Source organism: Saccopteryx leptura, chromosome 1 (assembly GCF_036850995.1).
Source record: "Saccopteryx leptura isolate mSacLep1 chromosome 1, mSacLep1_pri_phased_curated, whole genome shotgun sequence".
Classification (NCBI taxonomy): Eukaryota; Metazoa; Chordata; class Mammalia; order Chiroptera; family Emballonuridae; genus Saccopteryx; species Saccopteryx leptura.
The window spans coordinates 30,318,152-30,337,104 of record NC_089503.1 but is presented as its reverse complement, the minus strand read 5'-3'; the positions used below and the strand labels follow the sequence as shown (position 1 = coordinate 30,337,104).

General features: G+C 41.3%; 1 protein-coding gene across 1 annotated transcript in view; it reads left to right on the top strand.

Moving 5' to 3' along the window:
* Positions 1 to 18,838, top strand: part of ELP4 (elongator acetyltransferase complex subunit 4) — a 206,282-nt gene extending 187,444 nt beyond the window's left edge. The window contains exon 10 of the mRNA XM_066363833.1: positions 12,671 to 18,838. Within this exon, the coding sequence (XP_066219930.1) occupies positions 12,671 to 12,802 (132 nt within the window). The 3' untranslated portion in view covers positions 12,803 to 18,838. The remainder of the gene's footprint in view (positions 1 to 12,670) is intronic.
* Positions 18,839 to 18,953: the final 115 nt, after the last annotated feature.

The following is an 18,953-nucleotide window of genomic DNA, read 5'->3' as shown; positions in this document are numbered from 1 at the left end:
ATTATTTGATGTATTTGCTCAAACTGCTTTTAGAGCAATGAATGTCCCTTTAGGACAATAAGATGAAAGACAGAAGGAAAAAATACCACTACTTGATATATTTTTAAAGGAAAAACTCCTTTTTTTGTCATAACTATTTGTTAAATTGTGAAACTTGTCAATATTGAACTTTAGAATCCATTTGATGGTCTTTTCCCACAAATCTTGCTTTTCTTGGCTTTCAGTGCCTTGACAAATTTTTATGTTTTTATAACATTAAAGGAATCAAATACAAGCGTAATGGTATGTGTATTTAACTTAGATCTTTAACGCTTAGAGAATCAAGCCTACATATCAATTACATAAATCACTTTCCTCATTATTTCATTTTGGAGCGTAAGTAAATTCACAAGCCCCGCAAGGAACACTCCCAGAGCATACCTGCGGACCCTGGCTGACGGGACCGCAGAGTTGCAGTCTACCTGAACCAGAGTGACTGCTCCTGCTACAGTGCAGACCTGAGCCAGGGTCCAACCAATTTAAGTCTACCAGTTTGTTGGATCTTCTGCATTTTGAGAGTCTTTAGACTTCTTTATAGAAAGACTTAGCTCAATGGTAAAGTTAAGTGGTGGGGGGTGCAATTCTCCATATGTAAAAGCAAATGAGTTTTTAAAGAATAGAAAACAATCTCTGTGAGCAATTACTTCTAAATTATCTATGTGGAAATTAAACTTAGCTCTTAACATTTCCACAGAAACATGCGTTTTGATAAAGCCAAATCAGCAAACAAAAATCCCTAAAAGTACACATAGTTGTTTATCTATATACTCACAAATATTCTCTTTTCTGGTCATCAGTATTTTTTTTCTTGCTTTAGTAGCTTCTTTTCCTTTATTTCCCATGATTCATGGAGAAGTTTTCTAAGACTACATTGATTCTCTGCTTACTTCTGGTCTGTGAAGTCACTGCAGCAGAGTAACTCTCTGGAGTTGTGTCGTCATCTCTAGGCTGTGTCCCTCAGCTCCAGCGAGCGGCTGCCCCAGCCCTGCCCCAAGGCGTGTGGGGAGAGGGCTCTGGCTTTGCCCAGTCTGTTCATCGAGCTCCCTTTTGAGACTGGTGAGGAGGGAGGCCTGTGGAGGGGGAGATAGATGCCCCGGGTGACTATTTGAAACCAGTGTAGTTTGTAAGTTTGCCATAACTTTTCAGTGAGAATTGCAGTGGGGGATTTTAGGGTTAGCATGCTTTCAGAAATTCAAAAGAAAAAAAATGGAACTTTTCTTTTCATTCCATTTCAGAAAGCTCTGATACGAAAGGTTTCTTTTCTAAAGGTTGCCAAGATTTCAGCAACTAATCCGTAGACTTAAAAGATACTACAATATTCATGACAGCATTGCCATGTTATTATATATCTATATATATAAACAGACATAAACACACGCACACATACGATCACACTTATTAAATAATACCACTTAATACCATCTAGGTGTTCATTTAAGTTTAGAGCAAGTGAAATATACACCACCTAAGAGATTGTACCGTTATCCCACCATGAGAGTGAAGAAATCACTGCTGTGATTGATACTTTTGTTCGTTATGGAAAGTTTTTATACAATCAGTACAGAGAAAGCCACATTGCAGTTTGTCAAACCAAAGACATGCTACCTAACTGTCTTTATATAAAAGCTAACACAAAAAATAACAGCAAGCCCTCAGCATACTGGAGAAAAAAGTTAGGAACAGTTAGAGAAAGTTGAAATATAAAGTTAATTTTTGTATCATTTGCTTTTGGTGCACATTCATATCAGGTAGACTTTGTCAAATACCTATGGTAAAGGAGGACTTGTTCACGCATGCAGAACAAAATAAAATAAGATTAAAAGCTCCAGGAAATCAGCCTGCTTCAAAAAACCATTAAAGTGTGCCTACCCCTTGAGCCTTACAAATGTGCTAATTGTTGTGTTTTAGTCATGTAAATATGTTTCAGCATAAAGTAACCAAGATTTCCTGTTATGGAAGCACTGCTCTCTGGGGTGTGGGGGAAGGGAGGGACTCCCGAGGACTAAATAATACACTGTAATGAAACCTGCCTTTGGGCAGCACATGCTTCAGTTCTGAATGCCCAGAAATACTTCGCAGACGCTCCAGGCTGCCTAGCAATGGGGATTTCTAATTCTGGCTAGCTTGACAAAGTAAATACAACTATTGAACATAAGGCAGCTCCTAATAAAAAACAACAATCCCCCCTTGTAAACACCTACATTTGGCCCCATTAAAAATTCTTTCTTCATACCCAGGAACTAACAGACCCTTAAATGTGGGGGTCTCAAAAGTAACTAAAGAAGAGTTGGGAGATTTAATGCTGTCAGGATGTTTTACATTGCCATTTCCACCAAGCACTTCATAGCCCATCTCAGGCTTTGTGGAGCACCGTCCTGCATACACTGTAGGGCATTATGCAAGCAAACACATTGGCCATTATGCTCTCGGGACTCATTTATGGACAACCAGAAGGAAATCAATTTATTTTCATATATATACTGTACTTACATCCAAAAACCTGTGATCGCCACCATTTCTAAGAGGAATGTTCATCTGAAGCTACCAATTTTGAAAGTTATTCAGTGGACTCATATTAATATGATGACTTAAGCAATTGTCTAATTTCAAAATTCCCTGATTTCTGCTTTTTTTTTTTTTTTAACCTCTGAGAATGTATCTATCCCTAAGCTACGTGCCAGGCAGACCTCTGCCTCTCCCTAAGTTGAACAGTGAGTCTTCTGTAGTTCTACAACTATCTAAAACTTAGGGATCGATGTTGAGGTCACGCTCACATTTATCTGCTACTTACTGAGTAGAAGACTTTGATAATAATGAGGAGAAAACATTAGTTGGAATTCTAGTAGGCAAAAACTAAGAGAATGTTACCTTTTGTCACCTCTAGTTTTGTTTCCATATGCTTTAAAATAAAATAAAAAGGAATTTTCATATAAGTAGTAGTTTGAATTTATATCTTAAAAAAGGGTTTATTTCCAAGCCTACTATTCAAATCTAAAAACACTGTATATTTCTAAAATACCTTATCATTCTGAAGCCACCTGAGAGGTAGTACCCAAAATCCTGCTCCTTCCATGTTTCCTTACTTGTCTCTGGGAGAAAGGGGGCTTCCTGGACAAAGTGGGCCCCACCAGCCTGTCAGAATGACAGTGTTCCTCCGCTCGCGGCAGCAGTGGGCCCTAGATCTCAAGCACCTCTGAGCTTGGCCCTGCTGAAACTTCATTCAAATTCTACACACCCTGGAGCTTATACGCTCCTGCCTGCATTGTATGTTCCCAGAGCCGTCTGTGCCTGGGGTCAAGCAGCGGTAGCAGGCCAGGAGAAAGGTTGGCAGAGTGAGAAGCCCTGCTACAGAACCAAGTCAAGTAGTGTGGAAGGGAGCCGCTGGGGGAGACGGGAGGACTCTCACTCAGGCAGTGGTGCACAGCCAGGGGGTCACGGGGTGGACGGCAGTGGCCACGGGTGACTCACCCATATCCCAGAGAGAAGCTAATCAGGGTTAGGGAAAGACATCTGTCACAGTGTTTCTGCTGTCCAAGGTTAGGTAACAATTTTAATCATTCTATTCCGACTGTTACCATGATTTTTGTTTCAGTCCTGCTCGTGTTAGAACATTCATGAGACTAAAACATGCAAAAGAAAAAAGGAGAAAAACAAAAGAAGAAGATTCTGCCTTTAGTTTGTATTGACGGTATCACCATTTTAAGCAAAATTTTCCAGGAATAGCCTAGTCTGTTCTCTTTTGGTGTAGGACAGAAGAAAAAATAACATGGCTCTCCCACATCTTAGATGTCTGCAAGGTCAGGAACATTGGGACTGCAACTCGGTGGTGTCTTATTGCTATGTAGTCCAGAAGATTCTGGCGCTCATATTAAGAGGATTAAGCTCAGCAGACCATCCCCACAGACAGTTCGACCAAAGTCTCTCCTTCTTGATCATTTCCCACAGGGCTCACCGCCTCCACCTGGAATCTTTGTGGTAGGCAGAGGTGACGCAGAACCGCCACTCACAGCAGCAGCCGGGTGGGAGTCGGGGGATACTGTGGGTCAGCTTTGCTGAAAGTGGCAAGAAGCACCTGACACACCAACATTCTGAATTTCTCCAACATTTTGTCTAGAGCCACTGAGTAGGAGGTAAGGGTTGCCTTCCAAGTTCTCATAGCCTTAACAGGGTCAGCAGCTTTCTAATATGCAAGATCAGACCTCGCTGCTCACCTTCCAGCCACTGAGCCAACACATACTTAGATTGCAGAACCCGAGTGCTCCGTTTTCCAGGTACCAAGTCCTGTACCAACAGGTCTAGGTTAGGCTGTTATTACAAAGATGAAAAATATAGTGGCTTAAATAATAGAGAAGTTTATGTATCTCTCACATAAAAGCCTAGTTCAGTGACCCAGGGCTCTTTTGGTGGCCAGAGGGTGTCAGGAAACCCTAGACTAATTTAAGCACTTTGTGGTGTCCTCCTCAGCACATAGCATCCATCAGACGGCCCAGCGTAGCCGTTTCAGCACCTGCCCCAAGTCCTCATTTCAGAAGTGAGAAGGTACCAGTTAGGCTCTTCCCTAAAATCGGTGGCGCCTACACAGAGAACGCCATTAAAGGACCATAGTTCTTTTATGCCTGTATATTTTCAAGTTATCAAGTCAACAAATCATGAAATACGCCTGATATTTCTTCCTTCACATGTACCTCTCTAGAAAGCCAAGTTTAGATTTAGGCTCAGGGTTCCAGTCCAGAACACATAGACGTGGGCAGAATTGGCCTGTCACCTACGTCCTTCCTCTCCCCACCCCACCTCCTTCCCGCACACAAAGCCAGGCACTCATGCTTGGGAACACCAGCCTACACATTTAAATTCTGTCTACACGCCACATGTCCAGCAGTCCCTTGGCTACTTCTGAGGCTCAAGCTACAGTCCACCTTTGGGGGATGAATCTGGAGAAGAGACCTGTGCAGGCTTTGTGGGCATTTGACAGGGCGTTCTGAGGTTTGAATACCCACAGTATGTCCTATAAAGAAGGGCATGACCTCTTCGCCCTATAATTCCTCACCCCATGAAGAGGGGTGGATCAGGGCCTAGGGCTGCAGCCCTCTTGCCAAGGTCAAATAATACAAAGAGAAAGGAAAATTAAATGATACCTCTCCTCTTTAAAAATCTGACCCTAAACTTAACCACAGCACTGATGCTCAAGATGAAGTGACCAGAACTCAGTCACTCAACCTCATCTGTTGGCAGGGGATGCTGGGAATTGTCGCCTTTATTCTGGGTGGCTATGTACATGCCCCACTAATTTTCAAAGATTCTTTTACTCATTGCAAAGGAAGAGACTCGATATTGGGAGTAAGCTAGCAATCTCTGCCACAGACATGTGCCTTTTCACAAATCACACTTTTGTTTAGACAAGCAAGTTCTTCACAATCTGCTTTCAGAGAGAGGTGAGTTTGGAGGCAAGATAATACTGTCAGTTAAAATTGACGGTCAAAATAATTGCACACCTGAGCATTTTTCCATGGGCAGCTAATATGTAATGTTCCAGCTCAGAAATTCTGTCTAATTTTCAGATCAATCAGGGAGAACCAACTGAGTTTTTCTCATGTCAAAGGATAAAGTGTGATTATGGCATTTAGTAAAAACAATTTTAATCTTAAACAGAAACTAAAGCCTGACTGTGTCTGGCAGGATTTTTCCCAGAAATATTTGGCCACTACCAAATGGATACCCACCAATCCAAAAAGAACAAACATTGGTTCTGGCATAGTTTCCCCTGGCCTATTTGTTTATGAAAGTCACACAGAATTCACCAAAACTAGGCAGGGGCTTCTTCCAGTTGCAAACTTTTACCTAGAGGTAGAATAGTTGTAACATAATGGCACATTGTAATAATATAATGTTGGCCCTGGCTGGTGGCTCAATGAGTAGAGTCAGCCCAGTGTGTGGACATCCCCGGTTTCATCCCCAGTCAGGGCATATAAGGGAAGCAACCACCTGCTTCTCCCCACCCCTGCTCTCCCTCTTCCCCTCCCACAGCCAGTGGCTTGATTGGTTCAAGTGTAGTCCCGGGCACTGAGAATAGCTCTGTTGGAGCATGTCAGCCTCAGGCACTAAAAATAGCTTGGTACTAGAGCATCAGCCCAGACAGGGTTGCAGAGTGGATCCTGGTCAGAGTACAGGCAGGAGTCTGCCTCACTATCTCCCTTCCTCGCACATAAATAATAATAACGTAGCAATTATAGAATAATAGAAATGTAACCATGTAAAAATATAATAATTACATTGTATCATATAACATTGATTTCTTTATGTAAGTTGAAACAACACTCTAAAATCTTGTGAAGAAATAACAGCAGTACTGTAATGATGAATATGTCAAGCCTGGCTCATCTGCTTCCTCCCTTCTATCCTCCTTCTTGTGCCACTGGAAGGCAAGCAGTCTTCCACACAGGAAAGGGAAGACTTTCTTCTCCTGTACTGAGCCTTAGGGGCCCTGAACACTGCTTTAGCCCCTGCCCTTTGGGCGATGGAGGCATTAGGTATGCATTTCCTTGGTTGGAAACTAAGGAAGGAGCCCCAGGTAGTCAGCAGTAACTCACACCGAGTATTGAATACTCCTGGAAGGTGATTGTTCTGCCATGGCTTTCCATAAAACTTGAAAAGTTGTTTCCCAATATCCATTTACTCCTTCTTTCATGGCAAAAGATTTGTTAAACATCTTTACATATTTTAAAACATTTTTCAGCCTCCCTTGCAGCCAGGTGTAGCTATGTCTGACTTCTGGACATGAGTGGATGCGATGTGTCCAACTTCCCAGTCTTGCCTTCTGCCTTCTGCCTCCCTTCTCCTTCCCACCAGCTGAGAGAGAATAGAAATGGGAGCCCCTTGGTGAGCAGGGCAGACCAGTCCTTCTGGTACTGCTAGCCTAGGCTCAGCTTCCTTCCCTCCCATTCAGAGCAGCGCCTCATCACCCAGAACGTGGCCCCAGAAATCTGCAGAGTGTCCTCCAGTGAGGGCATCCCACAGCTCTTGAAAGAATCCAAATGGAATAGGCGGCCATGTCTTTTGTTCACTTGTTTCCTCCTCATTATGGCAAGAAGGGGGAGTTCTTTTAAAACTTGAATGGAGAAGCTTGTCTCCTAACATTTCTTTTATTATTTTACCAGCAATGTTGACATACGCAAAAGGTAAGAGTTTTAACATCGAATGGCTCCCAAATTGCCTCCTTAATACAGCCATGCATATTCTCACTGGCCCAGAAGCTGGCTTCTTGCATGCTCCATTTTCACCACTGCCTTACTAAGTATGAGAGAGACTGTTGAGACTTTTTAAATCTTTCCAGAAGCAAAGACTGTGACTGCAGTTACCTTTTCTGATTCTTTACAGAGCCACAGTAGACACCAGCGTAGACTTCATGCTCAGACTCAGCTCAGCGGCTGAGCCCCGCTGGCTAAGCCCAGAACTCTGTTGCTGTTGCTTATAATTATGTTGGTTTATTATTATATTTGTAGATTTCTTCTTGCCCTAATAAACCCCCTGATTTTTATCTTTTGGACCATATGTATTTTTATGAGCCGCCTCAACTCCTTTTTTGGAGCAAGAAAAGGTATAGATAAATTAGTGTAGTACTTGATAGTTCATAGAATACTCGTGTATCTCCTTTGATCCTGACAACAGTCTTGTGAAGGGAGAATGGTCCCCCTGTGATAGAGGAGGATACGGAGGCATCTTGTCTGAGGTCAAACTGAGAGCAAGTGGCCAAGGGAGGTATCAGACTGTCACTGGCTGTCTCTGTGAAGGGACAGGTGTGGAACCTATATGTTCTAATCTGAGTACAAGTTTTAATTTAAATTGGCTATGTTTTAAAGAAAAACACTGTTAGAAAGTACTTGGAAATATTAACACCTACTTCTATGATTGTGAATAATATACATGACTTTTGTATATGTCAGATGTTTATAAAAGGGTTAAAACAAATCTCTGTTCATCTGCTAGGGGTTAGAAAGTACTAAATCAATTGTATTCAGAAAACAAACAGTGCTGATGGTTTGGTCTTGGCAAAATACAAAAAATATATAAATTGATTAAACTTGTTTTAATGGGTATTTACCTGCAATTTGTCTCAAATCCAGGTGTAATCTAGATTCATTATCTTGGCCCTTCTGTCTGGGAGCCGTGAGTGCTGAGCCCGGGTCTGGCAGGCTGGTAGAAAAGGAATTAGGAAGGGAACAGAGGAGCCAGGAAATCCAGTCCTGTGTGTCTGTGGGCTCTGATTAGTTGCTGACTCAAGAAGGAACAAAATATAGACAGTGTCTTATGCAAAAGGGAAGGATCTCCCAGTCTGGCTTGGCTCAGTGCCTCCTGGAGCCACAGAGCTAAGCACTTCCACTGCTCTTTCTTTATTGTGACCCCATGGGCCTAAGAGCACCTTTTGGCAGGAGCTCCCCTCATCTGCCAGAGGATTTTGCCAGCCCACCTTGTGTCACTAGAGCAGGAGTGGGGAACCTATGGCTTGCGAGCCAGATGTGGCTCTTTTGATGGCTGCTTCTGGCTCACAGACAAATCTTTAATTAAAAAGAAAAATTATAACATTAAAAATATAAAACATTCTCATGTGTTACAATCCATTTATTTCCTACTGCTCATGTCCATAGTTGCGGGTGGCTGGAGCCAATCACAGCTGTCCTCCGGGACAACACCAAATTTTTATTGTATAATGCGTAATGTACACGGGTCGTTGTATGGCTCTCACAGAATTACATTTTTAAATGTGTGGCATTTGTGGCTCTCTCAGCCAAAAAGGTTCCCGACCTCTGCACTAGAGGAAAGGATCCATTCACCCAAAGGGATTGCTGCAAATCACGCAGCCTCCCCTGGAAGTTGGGAGTTGCCACACCTTTCCCAGACCCCTTCGCCTGCATGGAGCTCATTGTCAACAGGCATTGATGGGAAAACTGGGCAGCCAGCCAGGTGCACAGCTCCTGCGTCAGCTGCACAATCTTCCAGAATCAGGGAGAAGAAAACCTGGTGGGAAACTTTTCACTTAAGATGGAAGAGACGAGAGAGGAATACCTTGACTTGGTTTACAAGGTTGAAAATAAACTTCTTTATAATCTGATTTGTATTGAAACCATTAAGCACTGAAACCCCCACATCTAAAAGTTCATATAGCCGCGCAGCCTCGCGGCTTAGTGTACAGGAGGTCGCCGTGCCATGCAGAGCATCCCGCGGCCTGTCTGTTTAGAAGACAGATCTGGGGTACAGCAGCCTCTGAACATTGACACGTCTAGTGTGTGAGTGCTTTGGAAGCCTCAAGGAGCAGTCCCTGACACACCTGCGAGCCTGGAACCTAACCCCTGCAGCCTCACGGCACTGACACGGGCACGGGGCGGCTCAGGGGCAGGGACACAGACCCCCTGCTTGGGAGTTTAGGCGGCAGAGTAAGCTCATTTGAGTCACAACCCATGAAAGGCGGCGCAATCACACATGTATTTCCAAGAGCCGTCCTTGGGCTCTGTCAAAGAACATGACCAGGCAGCTAGACTCTCCAATGTAGCATTTGGTTAGAAACCTTTAATCACATCACCCAAAATGTTCATGCTCAGAAGTTACACGCAAATGGATATTTGACTTCAACCTGAACAATTTCCAAGCATGTGACCTGTCACACATAGCGGCCTTTTGCTATGAAGAGCTCTCAGCTGAAAGGCTCACGCTCACCACCTTGAGAGGGGCAGAGAAATAGGTTAAGCGCCTAGAATACACTGCATTGCGCGGGTTCTGAGTAAACCACACTAGTGTCCTCACTTAGATATCAGTGCTGTATAACCCTTCCACCAAATGCATCTTAAAGATATATCAGCTCTACTGTTAAGCAAATCACCATTGCTACATGTCAGAATCCAGTGTATTATTTAACATCTAGCCCATCACTATGAAGCTTTTTCCTGCTCCCCTCCCCTCACTGTGACTCCTGCCCGTCACTTGCTGTGGACACAACTTGGAGTGCTCACTACGAGGGTCACCTGTGTACTCATCTTCCTCATGTTACTGGGTTGTAAGGGAAGGCAGAGTGTGGGAGGTGCCCTGCTCATGCATCCTTTCAGAATGCCACGCTCTGAGTAGATTCTGAATATGTGTTGACTCTAGTTGATTTCCTAAACAGCCTGATCACCATCTGGCGCCATCTTTGTGAGGCCCCAACCAAAAGTATGCACCCCACACACACATTTTTAATGGTGGATGTTGTGTCAGTCTCAGTTAACCTTCAGATCAGGCATGTATCCTAGTCATTTTCCCTTAGCTCACTAGCAGTAACTACAAGATCTTAAAGAAACATTAAAACTCAGACATATAATTTTTTTATTTTTTTTATTTTGCTGAAGTGAGAAGCAGGGAGGCAGAGACAGACTCCCGCATGTGCCTGACCAGGATCCACCCAGCATTCCCACCAGGGGGCGATGCTCTGCCCATCTGGGGCTTTGCTTCGCTGCAATTGGAGACATTTGAGTGCCTGAGGCAGAGGCCATGGAGCCATCCTCAGCGCCCGGGCCAACTTTTGCTCCAATGGAGCCTTGGCTGAGGGAGGGGAAGAGAGAGATAAACAGGAAGGAGAGGGGGAGGGGTGGAGAAGCAGATGGGTGCTTCTCCTGTGTGCCCTGGCCAGGAATCGAACCCGGGACTTCCACACACCGGGCCAACACTCTATCCCTGAGCCAACCAGCCAGGACGTCAGACATATAATTGAATGTCTCTTTCCCATGTGAACAGTGATGGAGTTAACACTACAAAGATGCTCACAGCCTCAGACTCTAGAATCATGTGCATCTTTTAGACTCCTGAGCCTTTCATGCTCTCATTTCTGCCTGAAATCCCTTGTGGAACAAACGAGGGTATCAAGAAATGAAAATTATTTAAAATAAAGAAATAAGTATGTCTTTTTTAGAGCTTTTTTTTAACAGTCAAGAAATAGACATTTAATTGCTATGTGATAGGCTGGCGCTAAGAATGCAAATGAATAAGACTCTCTGAGTACTGTGTCTGCATATTGCAGCTTTCTTGACCTTTCCAACATCTCCATGGGTTGTGTACCTGTAGAATAGTGTCTTTCATACTAGATACAGACGCATTATAAAATAAGTACGCAAAGTCATACAGGCAAACTGAAATCAAGGAAGAATACTTTCATGAATTCTTTTTAATGCTTTAAAAGCTTTTGATCCTCTGCACACAGCTTGTGTTTACATAACAATAAACAAGCCTTTTATTGGGACAGAAACTAACCAGGACATATGCTTGTAGATCACAATATTTTGACAAAAAAATAAAAATGGTTCTATCCTTTTTCATCTTAATTTTTTTTTTCATATCAGAGTTTTCCGAACGGAGTGTTTCGGATAGGATAGGTTGTCCCCAGGTCAGTTGCCCCGTGGAAGACTTCGGTTGGTCATCAGTAGAAGGCTCCATCCTGCCTTCCTTACCTTTAGCCTCCCAAACCCACTTGTGCCTCACACAACAGATATGGTCAAGTTTGGATCAGCCCAAGTCATGGATGTGGACTAGGAGCACTAATAATAGTTCAAGGAATTTTTTTTTTTAGATTTTTTATTTATTGATTTTTTGTAGACAGGGGAGACAGAGGGGAAGAGAGGGAGAGTGAGAAAGTGGGGGCAGAAGTGGGAAGCATCTAATCTTGGCTGTAGCTTCCTGTAGGTGCCTTGACCGGGCAAGCCCGGGGATTCAAACCCGAGACCTCAGCATTTCAGGTCGATGCTTTATCTACTGTGCCACCATAGGTCAGGCTAGTTAAAGGGATTTGATAGTAATCCTTTGGAAAACCTAAAAAGCTCTTTTGAAATATGAATATATCTTCCTAATTACAGTAACTGTGGTGTAGTGGTGGTCAGTCACTGCTTAAATCAGCCTGTATCTGGAGGAAAACAGTCGGCATGGGGAGAGGGTGTTCAAAACTGCATGACACTTTTGACAGCATGATCCAGCATCAGACATAGAAACAAACCTCCCAAACCTGGGACGGGTGTTACAGCTGACTTGCCTGAGCACATGAAAAGTGTGGACCCTTTGGTATCATGTTCTTCATTATGTCAGTTTGTCTGTGGAAATCGTAAGCTCCTCGAGAAAGTACAGCCTTGAGATAGAATCATCTTCAGGTCGATGTAACAGACCAAGGGAAACAGGCTTCGGTGGGAGTCCCAGAATTGCTGAAAAGCTACGTTCGATTGAAAGATAGCATTTTGGAGCCCTGGCAAAGAAAACAAACAAAGCCAAAAAACAACCTTGCCATTATTATGTAACTTTTCTCAGTCGTGCTTTTATTTATGCATCGACATGTTTTTATTTCTAACTAAGTAAGAAAAATCTTAATACATTTCCATTTGGACTCTGGAAATGTCCCACTAAGATTCCTGGTCCAGTTTATCTAATAGTTGTAGTTTCTGAAATCTCAGAGTAGGATGATTATATTGGGCTTCAGTCTGAAGATCTGTTTTAGTAGGAATTTTATATGCAAGACTAAATGCTGATCAACAGAGCATAATATTGTATCCTGAAGTATGTTCGCGAATGCAAAATTAATTTTTTTTTCCCCTTCTTTCTTCCCTTCTCCTGAAATCTCCTGCCACAGCGACTGCACTTGCCTCCAGACTTGTCAGACACAGTGAGCCGCTCGAGCGAACAGGATCTGGCAGAAGCCCCCGCGCTGCCAGGCCCAGGCTGTGGCGTGATGGCCGGAGGCAAGAAGCACCTGGACTTCTAGCTCTTCCTCCTTAGTCACTGCACGCAGCATTCTGTGACACTCTAATGATGATTGCTAATAGCTTATGTAAATATTTTCCTTAACGATTTGACCCTCCAGTTCTTGAAAAACACAGGATTGCAGAACAAGGCCACCACTCTTCTTTTTTTTTTAAACCAGATTTTTGTACAGAGTATGACAGAAATGCTTTCATTTTAAATTTTTTGTGTTATGCTCTATTTAAGAAAAATAGAGAATTTTATTTTTAAATAAAAGCAAAGGTCAAAAATTCAAGATGCCCTACAGTGGTCATGGGTGTGCGTGTTTAGGGCCTTCAGCTCGCGGTACTGTGCGTTGCGTGTCGCCAAAGAGAGTGTGTAAAGCATCATGAAAATGCACAAGTGTACATGGATAACATATTTTCTCTTGATTTCTGAAAAAGTCACTTGCCACCAAAAAAGCTAAGGTTTTTTTTTAAAACATTGACAAATGTGTTTGCTAATATATATGAAGAATAATAATAAAATGACTGTGCATTTCTGCATCCCATTACTAAATTGATGAAGACAAAGTAGTAGTGTGGGATTAAGACTCCATGAAAGCTCACCCATCTGCTATAGTGGTTAACATAAAGGGCCTGATAGAAAGCCTAGGAAAAGAAGTTCATGGTCTTCTGTTCAGTAACCTAAACAATTGAAGTCAGCACTATGAAATTATGTCAACACACATAATTCAGGATTGAAATTCAAACTGACAGCTATATTCATGCTAGAATACTGGGGGGGAAAACATATATTGGAGCTTGGTGAGAGGTTTTTACAGAACATAGGTCGGAAACAGTAGAAACCTCAGCTAACTCGGCTTTCCATCGCATCGAGTAAACCTTTGTGAATGATGAACATTGGATGGGCATTTACATGTATAACTATATAAACATGTCTTTGGGGGTTTATAGCATACTAAACCAGTTTTGATATAAACTAGTAGGTTTTTGAATCATAGTTTCATGTTCTCAAAGCTTTTGAAAAATACTAGACCAAAAATATTTTTTAAGTAATTTGCATATTTAAGTTAAAAGTTTCAGTTTTTTAAAAGCTGTTCAACCTCTGTTAGAACCTGAATTTCCAAAATCCATTTTCAAATGTGTTAGAATATTTTGAAGCAGTTATAACTAGCATTTTAAGTAGTTTGCTTTTAATATACCACAAATTATACTTTATTTGTTCTTGACAACGTTGTAGAAAACAAAGGCTAGGTTTTTAAACTGTCGAACCAATATGATGAATGTCAGTCACTTAAAAAAAAACCCACTGTAGCATAAACACATACTGTATACAGCTTTTATTCAGAATTAGAATAATTGAATCGATGACAGTGATTCTCCAGGATGTCAAATCCCTCCATCATGTCCTGTCACTACCAGTTTATTTTTTGTGATCAAAATCAAAAAGGCAACTGTTTTGTCACCCGCTATCTCATTAGTACTGAAAACCAGGTTTCTGCTATTTTTTTAGAATGTCTGGTTTATTTTTTTCACTTCTTTTAATTCAAGAGACACAAATTCTTCCCCCATTTTTATTTCAAAATAAAGTTTCAGAATTGATCTGTCAGTTAAAATTAAAGGGCTTTTCTATTAAGCCAAGGTGCTTTTAAAATTTAAAGCAACTTAAAAAAAAACAAAACTCAGTTTAGTCCGTAGATAATAAATAATGTGCAGATACTCCACAAAAGCTTTGCTGTATCCTTTGAAAGCATTGAGAACTGTCTGAATAAATTCAAATGAATATTTTAGTCGGGTTATTATTTTAATAACTCTAACCTTTTTCTTACTATGTTGTGACTCATTTTATACAAACACACAACGGAACAATTACATAGCATCTGATTCTGAAAAGAAAATGTGAGGTCATCTGATATGTAAATTGCTTGTCAAAAATACTTAATAGGTCGTTGATTTACTACCCTGGCTACCACGTCTATAAAACTAACAACCAATTAGTAGGTAATATATGCTTTGCAAATAATGTGCATATTTGATCCCAACTTATTTTAAATATAAAAGAAACTTTTCAAACTCAGGAAAAGTGCATTTTGAACAATAATAATACCTGGGCTTTCCAAAAATTAGATGCAAGTGCTCTGTTGTTCTGATTCACTAGGCAGACTTTGTAAAAATTAGCTACTAAGAAGGGATGTATATTTTTGTTTTCTTCCGATAAAAACCCACTCTAAAAATGTGTTTTTCTTCCTCCTAAAAACATCAATTATACACATGTTAATAATTTACTGTATGAAAATATTGGTCTTCAGTAATGCTACTGTGGGTATAAAGACCATTTTGATACGTTATGAAATGTACATTCTATAAGCAGATATTTTCAATAACCAACTTGTCTCAAAGATACAAATAAGTAACAATGCCATAGTATTTGAAATGTCCTCATGGCTTTTCAGTGTTTCTAACACATCAAAACCCTCTGTGGTATTCATTTCTACACTAGATTTGCCTTTTTCTGACGAGGTAAATATTTTGAGTACTGCAGTCTGCTCAGGTGCTGAGGGTCTAAGACCTTAGGAATTTCTTTTTAGTAGTCCGCAATTTCTACTTGCCTCCTTCTCTCTTTTGTTTATTCTTTATCTCCACCTCCAGGGACTGTAATTGTTCATGCTATACAAAATAAAACTACCTCAAATGGAAGCAACACTTGGCAATCAATTCCCTATTAATTTTTAAAAATCAGACAGGCATTTGCATACAAAAGGAAAATGGAGTATGGATGACCCCTATTCATTTGTCTAAGTCCATTAAGAATGTCATTTCTGAAACATCATGTTAATACTTTCCAAGGACAGTCACCATCAATACCTTCGAATGTAAGCAATAACCCTAAGTACTTACACTCTGAACTTTAAAACTGAGCCGTGAAGTCATTCAGAACTGATGCAAAACAGAACAAAAACAAACAACAGGTGAGGTTAAATTCTTGAGAAACAAAAAAGGGGAGAATTTGTGTTTGGTCTTAGTGAGCCAAACATACAAAGAAGAAAAGCCTTCTTTTTATAATCTTGTTAACATTGAGGCCCAGAGTAAAAAACAGTAAGCAGATATAGACATCACCCCAAAATGACAAAAATTCACCAAAAAGATAGCTGAATCTTAAAATAACACTGTATCTTAGGAAACTATGATTTTAAAAGGGGGGAGGCATAGAAAGAGATGAACTATTATGAGCCATATTAAGAAAAGCCAGTAGGTTACCACTTAACAGGAGGCACAGCTCCGGAGGGAAAATGTTCTGGAAATTTATTGTAGTAAAAAGTCTGTTTTTTAGCTCGGAGTAATTTGAATGTATCTTACCCAAACATTCACCTCTAATTCTATTCACTTGGCCTCCCTAAGTCAGGCAGGTTTGGAGAAAAATCATAGACTGTTAGTCTTGTGATTCTACTGAGGACATCACACATAGCAAGCCACCATCCTGGGCAATGGCGTCAAAGCATCCCTGTGGAGTTCCCATTGATAAATATATAAATACCCCTATTGGTAAATAAATAAACAAAAAGAAATTACTCCAACAATGAGTCAAAGGCCACCTCCTGGCTGCTTCCACAGAGTGCTTGGTTGTCACGCGGTCCCCTGGAGAGTGCCCGGAGCTCCGTTCAGAGAGCCAGCTCATCTCCCCAGGGTGAGGGCAGAAGGCAAGGCAGCCGCTCCATCCTGGGGGGCGGGGGGACCTTCTGCAGCTGAGCAGCGCATCTTCAGACGACACCAGGCTGTGCCACTGTGCCCTGAAATCCTCACCCTCAGAGGACACATATAGGTGCCCAAATGCACACATACACACCCTTTGCTCCCTCAACGCTCCCCTCCTCTCGTTCCCAGCTCCTGCACCCAAAGGGCCACCCCCAGTTCTCCAAAATCTATGCTGTCTACACAGTAGAGCCATGGGCCAGACTGTGGCCTGACCGTGGCCCAAATCAGAGCCAGTTGGAAACAGTCCCCCTTCTTGCAGAGAAGAAGCCAGCCAGCAGCTACAGCACACCACACATAGCCCTTCTCTGACAGTTTGCTGGGCACATGTCCCTCAGGGAATGTAAGCCGCAGAATGTCAGGAGGTAGAAATATCTGCTCCGGCAACTGTACCGACCAACAGTGCACCGCGTATGCACACGCTGCCGCAGAAGTGTGTGAGCACGCAGCGCAGGTGGACGCTGACTCAAACTGCACGTGCACATATAAACCTACAGCCAGCCTCGGAAGGTGTCTCTAAATGCACAACAACCCTGGTGGAATAAAAGTATTAACATCTAGCGTGCCCAAGAGATAAATCACCGTAATCCGTGCACAAGTAATTCCTTAACTAGAGAAAATAGTAGGTATGAAAAATAGTGGATAAAGCCTCCAATTAATTTCTGTATTTATGGTCATTAAAGACAAAACAAAAAAAAGAGCAGGAGTACAATTCAGTGGAAGTGTGTCTTTGTCCCCAGAGGCTTCTGCCTCTGCAAGCATTTAATAGACAACCAGAACCCCCGCCTTTGACTGAAGCTTGAAGAAGAAAATTTATCTATATTGACTTAGTATGTTGCACAGAACAGACAAATAAAAGTCTCAAACAGGCCTTTTTCTCCTAACAAAGGCTTATTTTTTTTTCCACCCTTTGCTTGGGCTCAAGCACTCCTGCCCTGCGTGCCGCCACTTTAAACATGATCAGATCTGTGCTTCATTGCAAATAACAACTGACCAACAATGGGCCCTGCTTCATAGATTTGGGAATGTTTGGCTTAAGCTGCCAATGACTGAAGGCCTTTAACTCCCACCGGCCAGTCACAGTCTGCTTTGTTGTTGTCTGTTGATGTGTCTGTGCTTATTATTCCTTGACATGCAACATCCCCCCTCCACCCTCCAACCATCCACAACCGCACAGAAAGCGAGATTCAAATGGGAACAGCTGTAGTGGTTCAATGGGAAATGATGCCTCTGTGCAAAGGGGAGGGAGGCAGAAAGGGAGAGGGGCCTATTTGAGAAAGGCAACAGCTTTCAGAGAGACTTGTATAAGAAATCTACTTTTGAATATACTTCAGTGAAATCGCTGTTGAAATAGGCTGACAATGGAAATCTGCCCGGATGGAAAATGCAATGCCAGATCTAATTCAAAAGACATATCCTCGTTAATAGCTTGTTACATTTCTAAATTATTCCTAGACTTTGAGCTTTTAAATGAAAACAGCTAGCTGGGAAAAGTTACCATGTTGTACGTATGTTGTGGATGTAAATGGGCACAGATATACGCACAGCTTCCGGTTGAATTTTTTCTCACACATTTCCGATTTATGGTATCTGTAAGAATGATTTCTTTTAAGGATCATCGGGATTTAAAATAGAGTAGGTATGAAAGTAACCATTGATTTAGAACATTACTCTAACATGGAAACAAAATCTGTAACGCCACACTATAAGGTTAAAAAGAAAATAGTATAATAAAGAAAATACAAAGGCTTTGGCATGGTTTTTTACAATCAACAATGGTTAATTTTGATATGTAGTTGTGAACAACTTCAAAACACTTAAGTTTAAAACTCTTGCAAGCACTTTTAATTGATTAGGAATGAATTCTAGATGCACAAAATGATTGGACTGTAAACAGTAATACAACTATATCTAAGAACAATTAATTTTTGCTGGCCAAAAAAAGAAGCGTATGATTGCATGAAAATGTGTATAAAACATCTATAGAGTATTCTTGTCAAATATAAATGAAATTAAGTTTATTATAGAAATCATTCTGAAGATTTCTAGGGAAGACAAATACTTACATTTTGACATAAAACAAATTGGATTATATCGAAGACACACTCTACCTTTTAGCTATCAACTTTTTTCCTCCTCGAATTTATATCTTACCTTTTTTTGCACATAAACTTCATCTGTAAACAACCTTTGGAAAACCAACAGATATTTCTTACATAAATCTAGTGCATGTTGTTCCAGGTTTAATTATAAATGCAAAGGAATGATACAAACTTGGAACCTCAGTCCATAAACTATGAACAGATGGGTAGAAGTATTCGATATCTCTTGATAAAACTCTTAAATTCATGGCAAAGCTTGTTGATCATGGTTTCCTTTTTAAAAAAAAAAAAAAACAACTTCATGACCAACACAGATCAA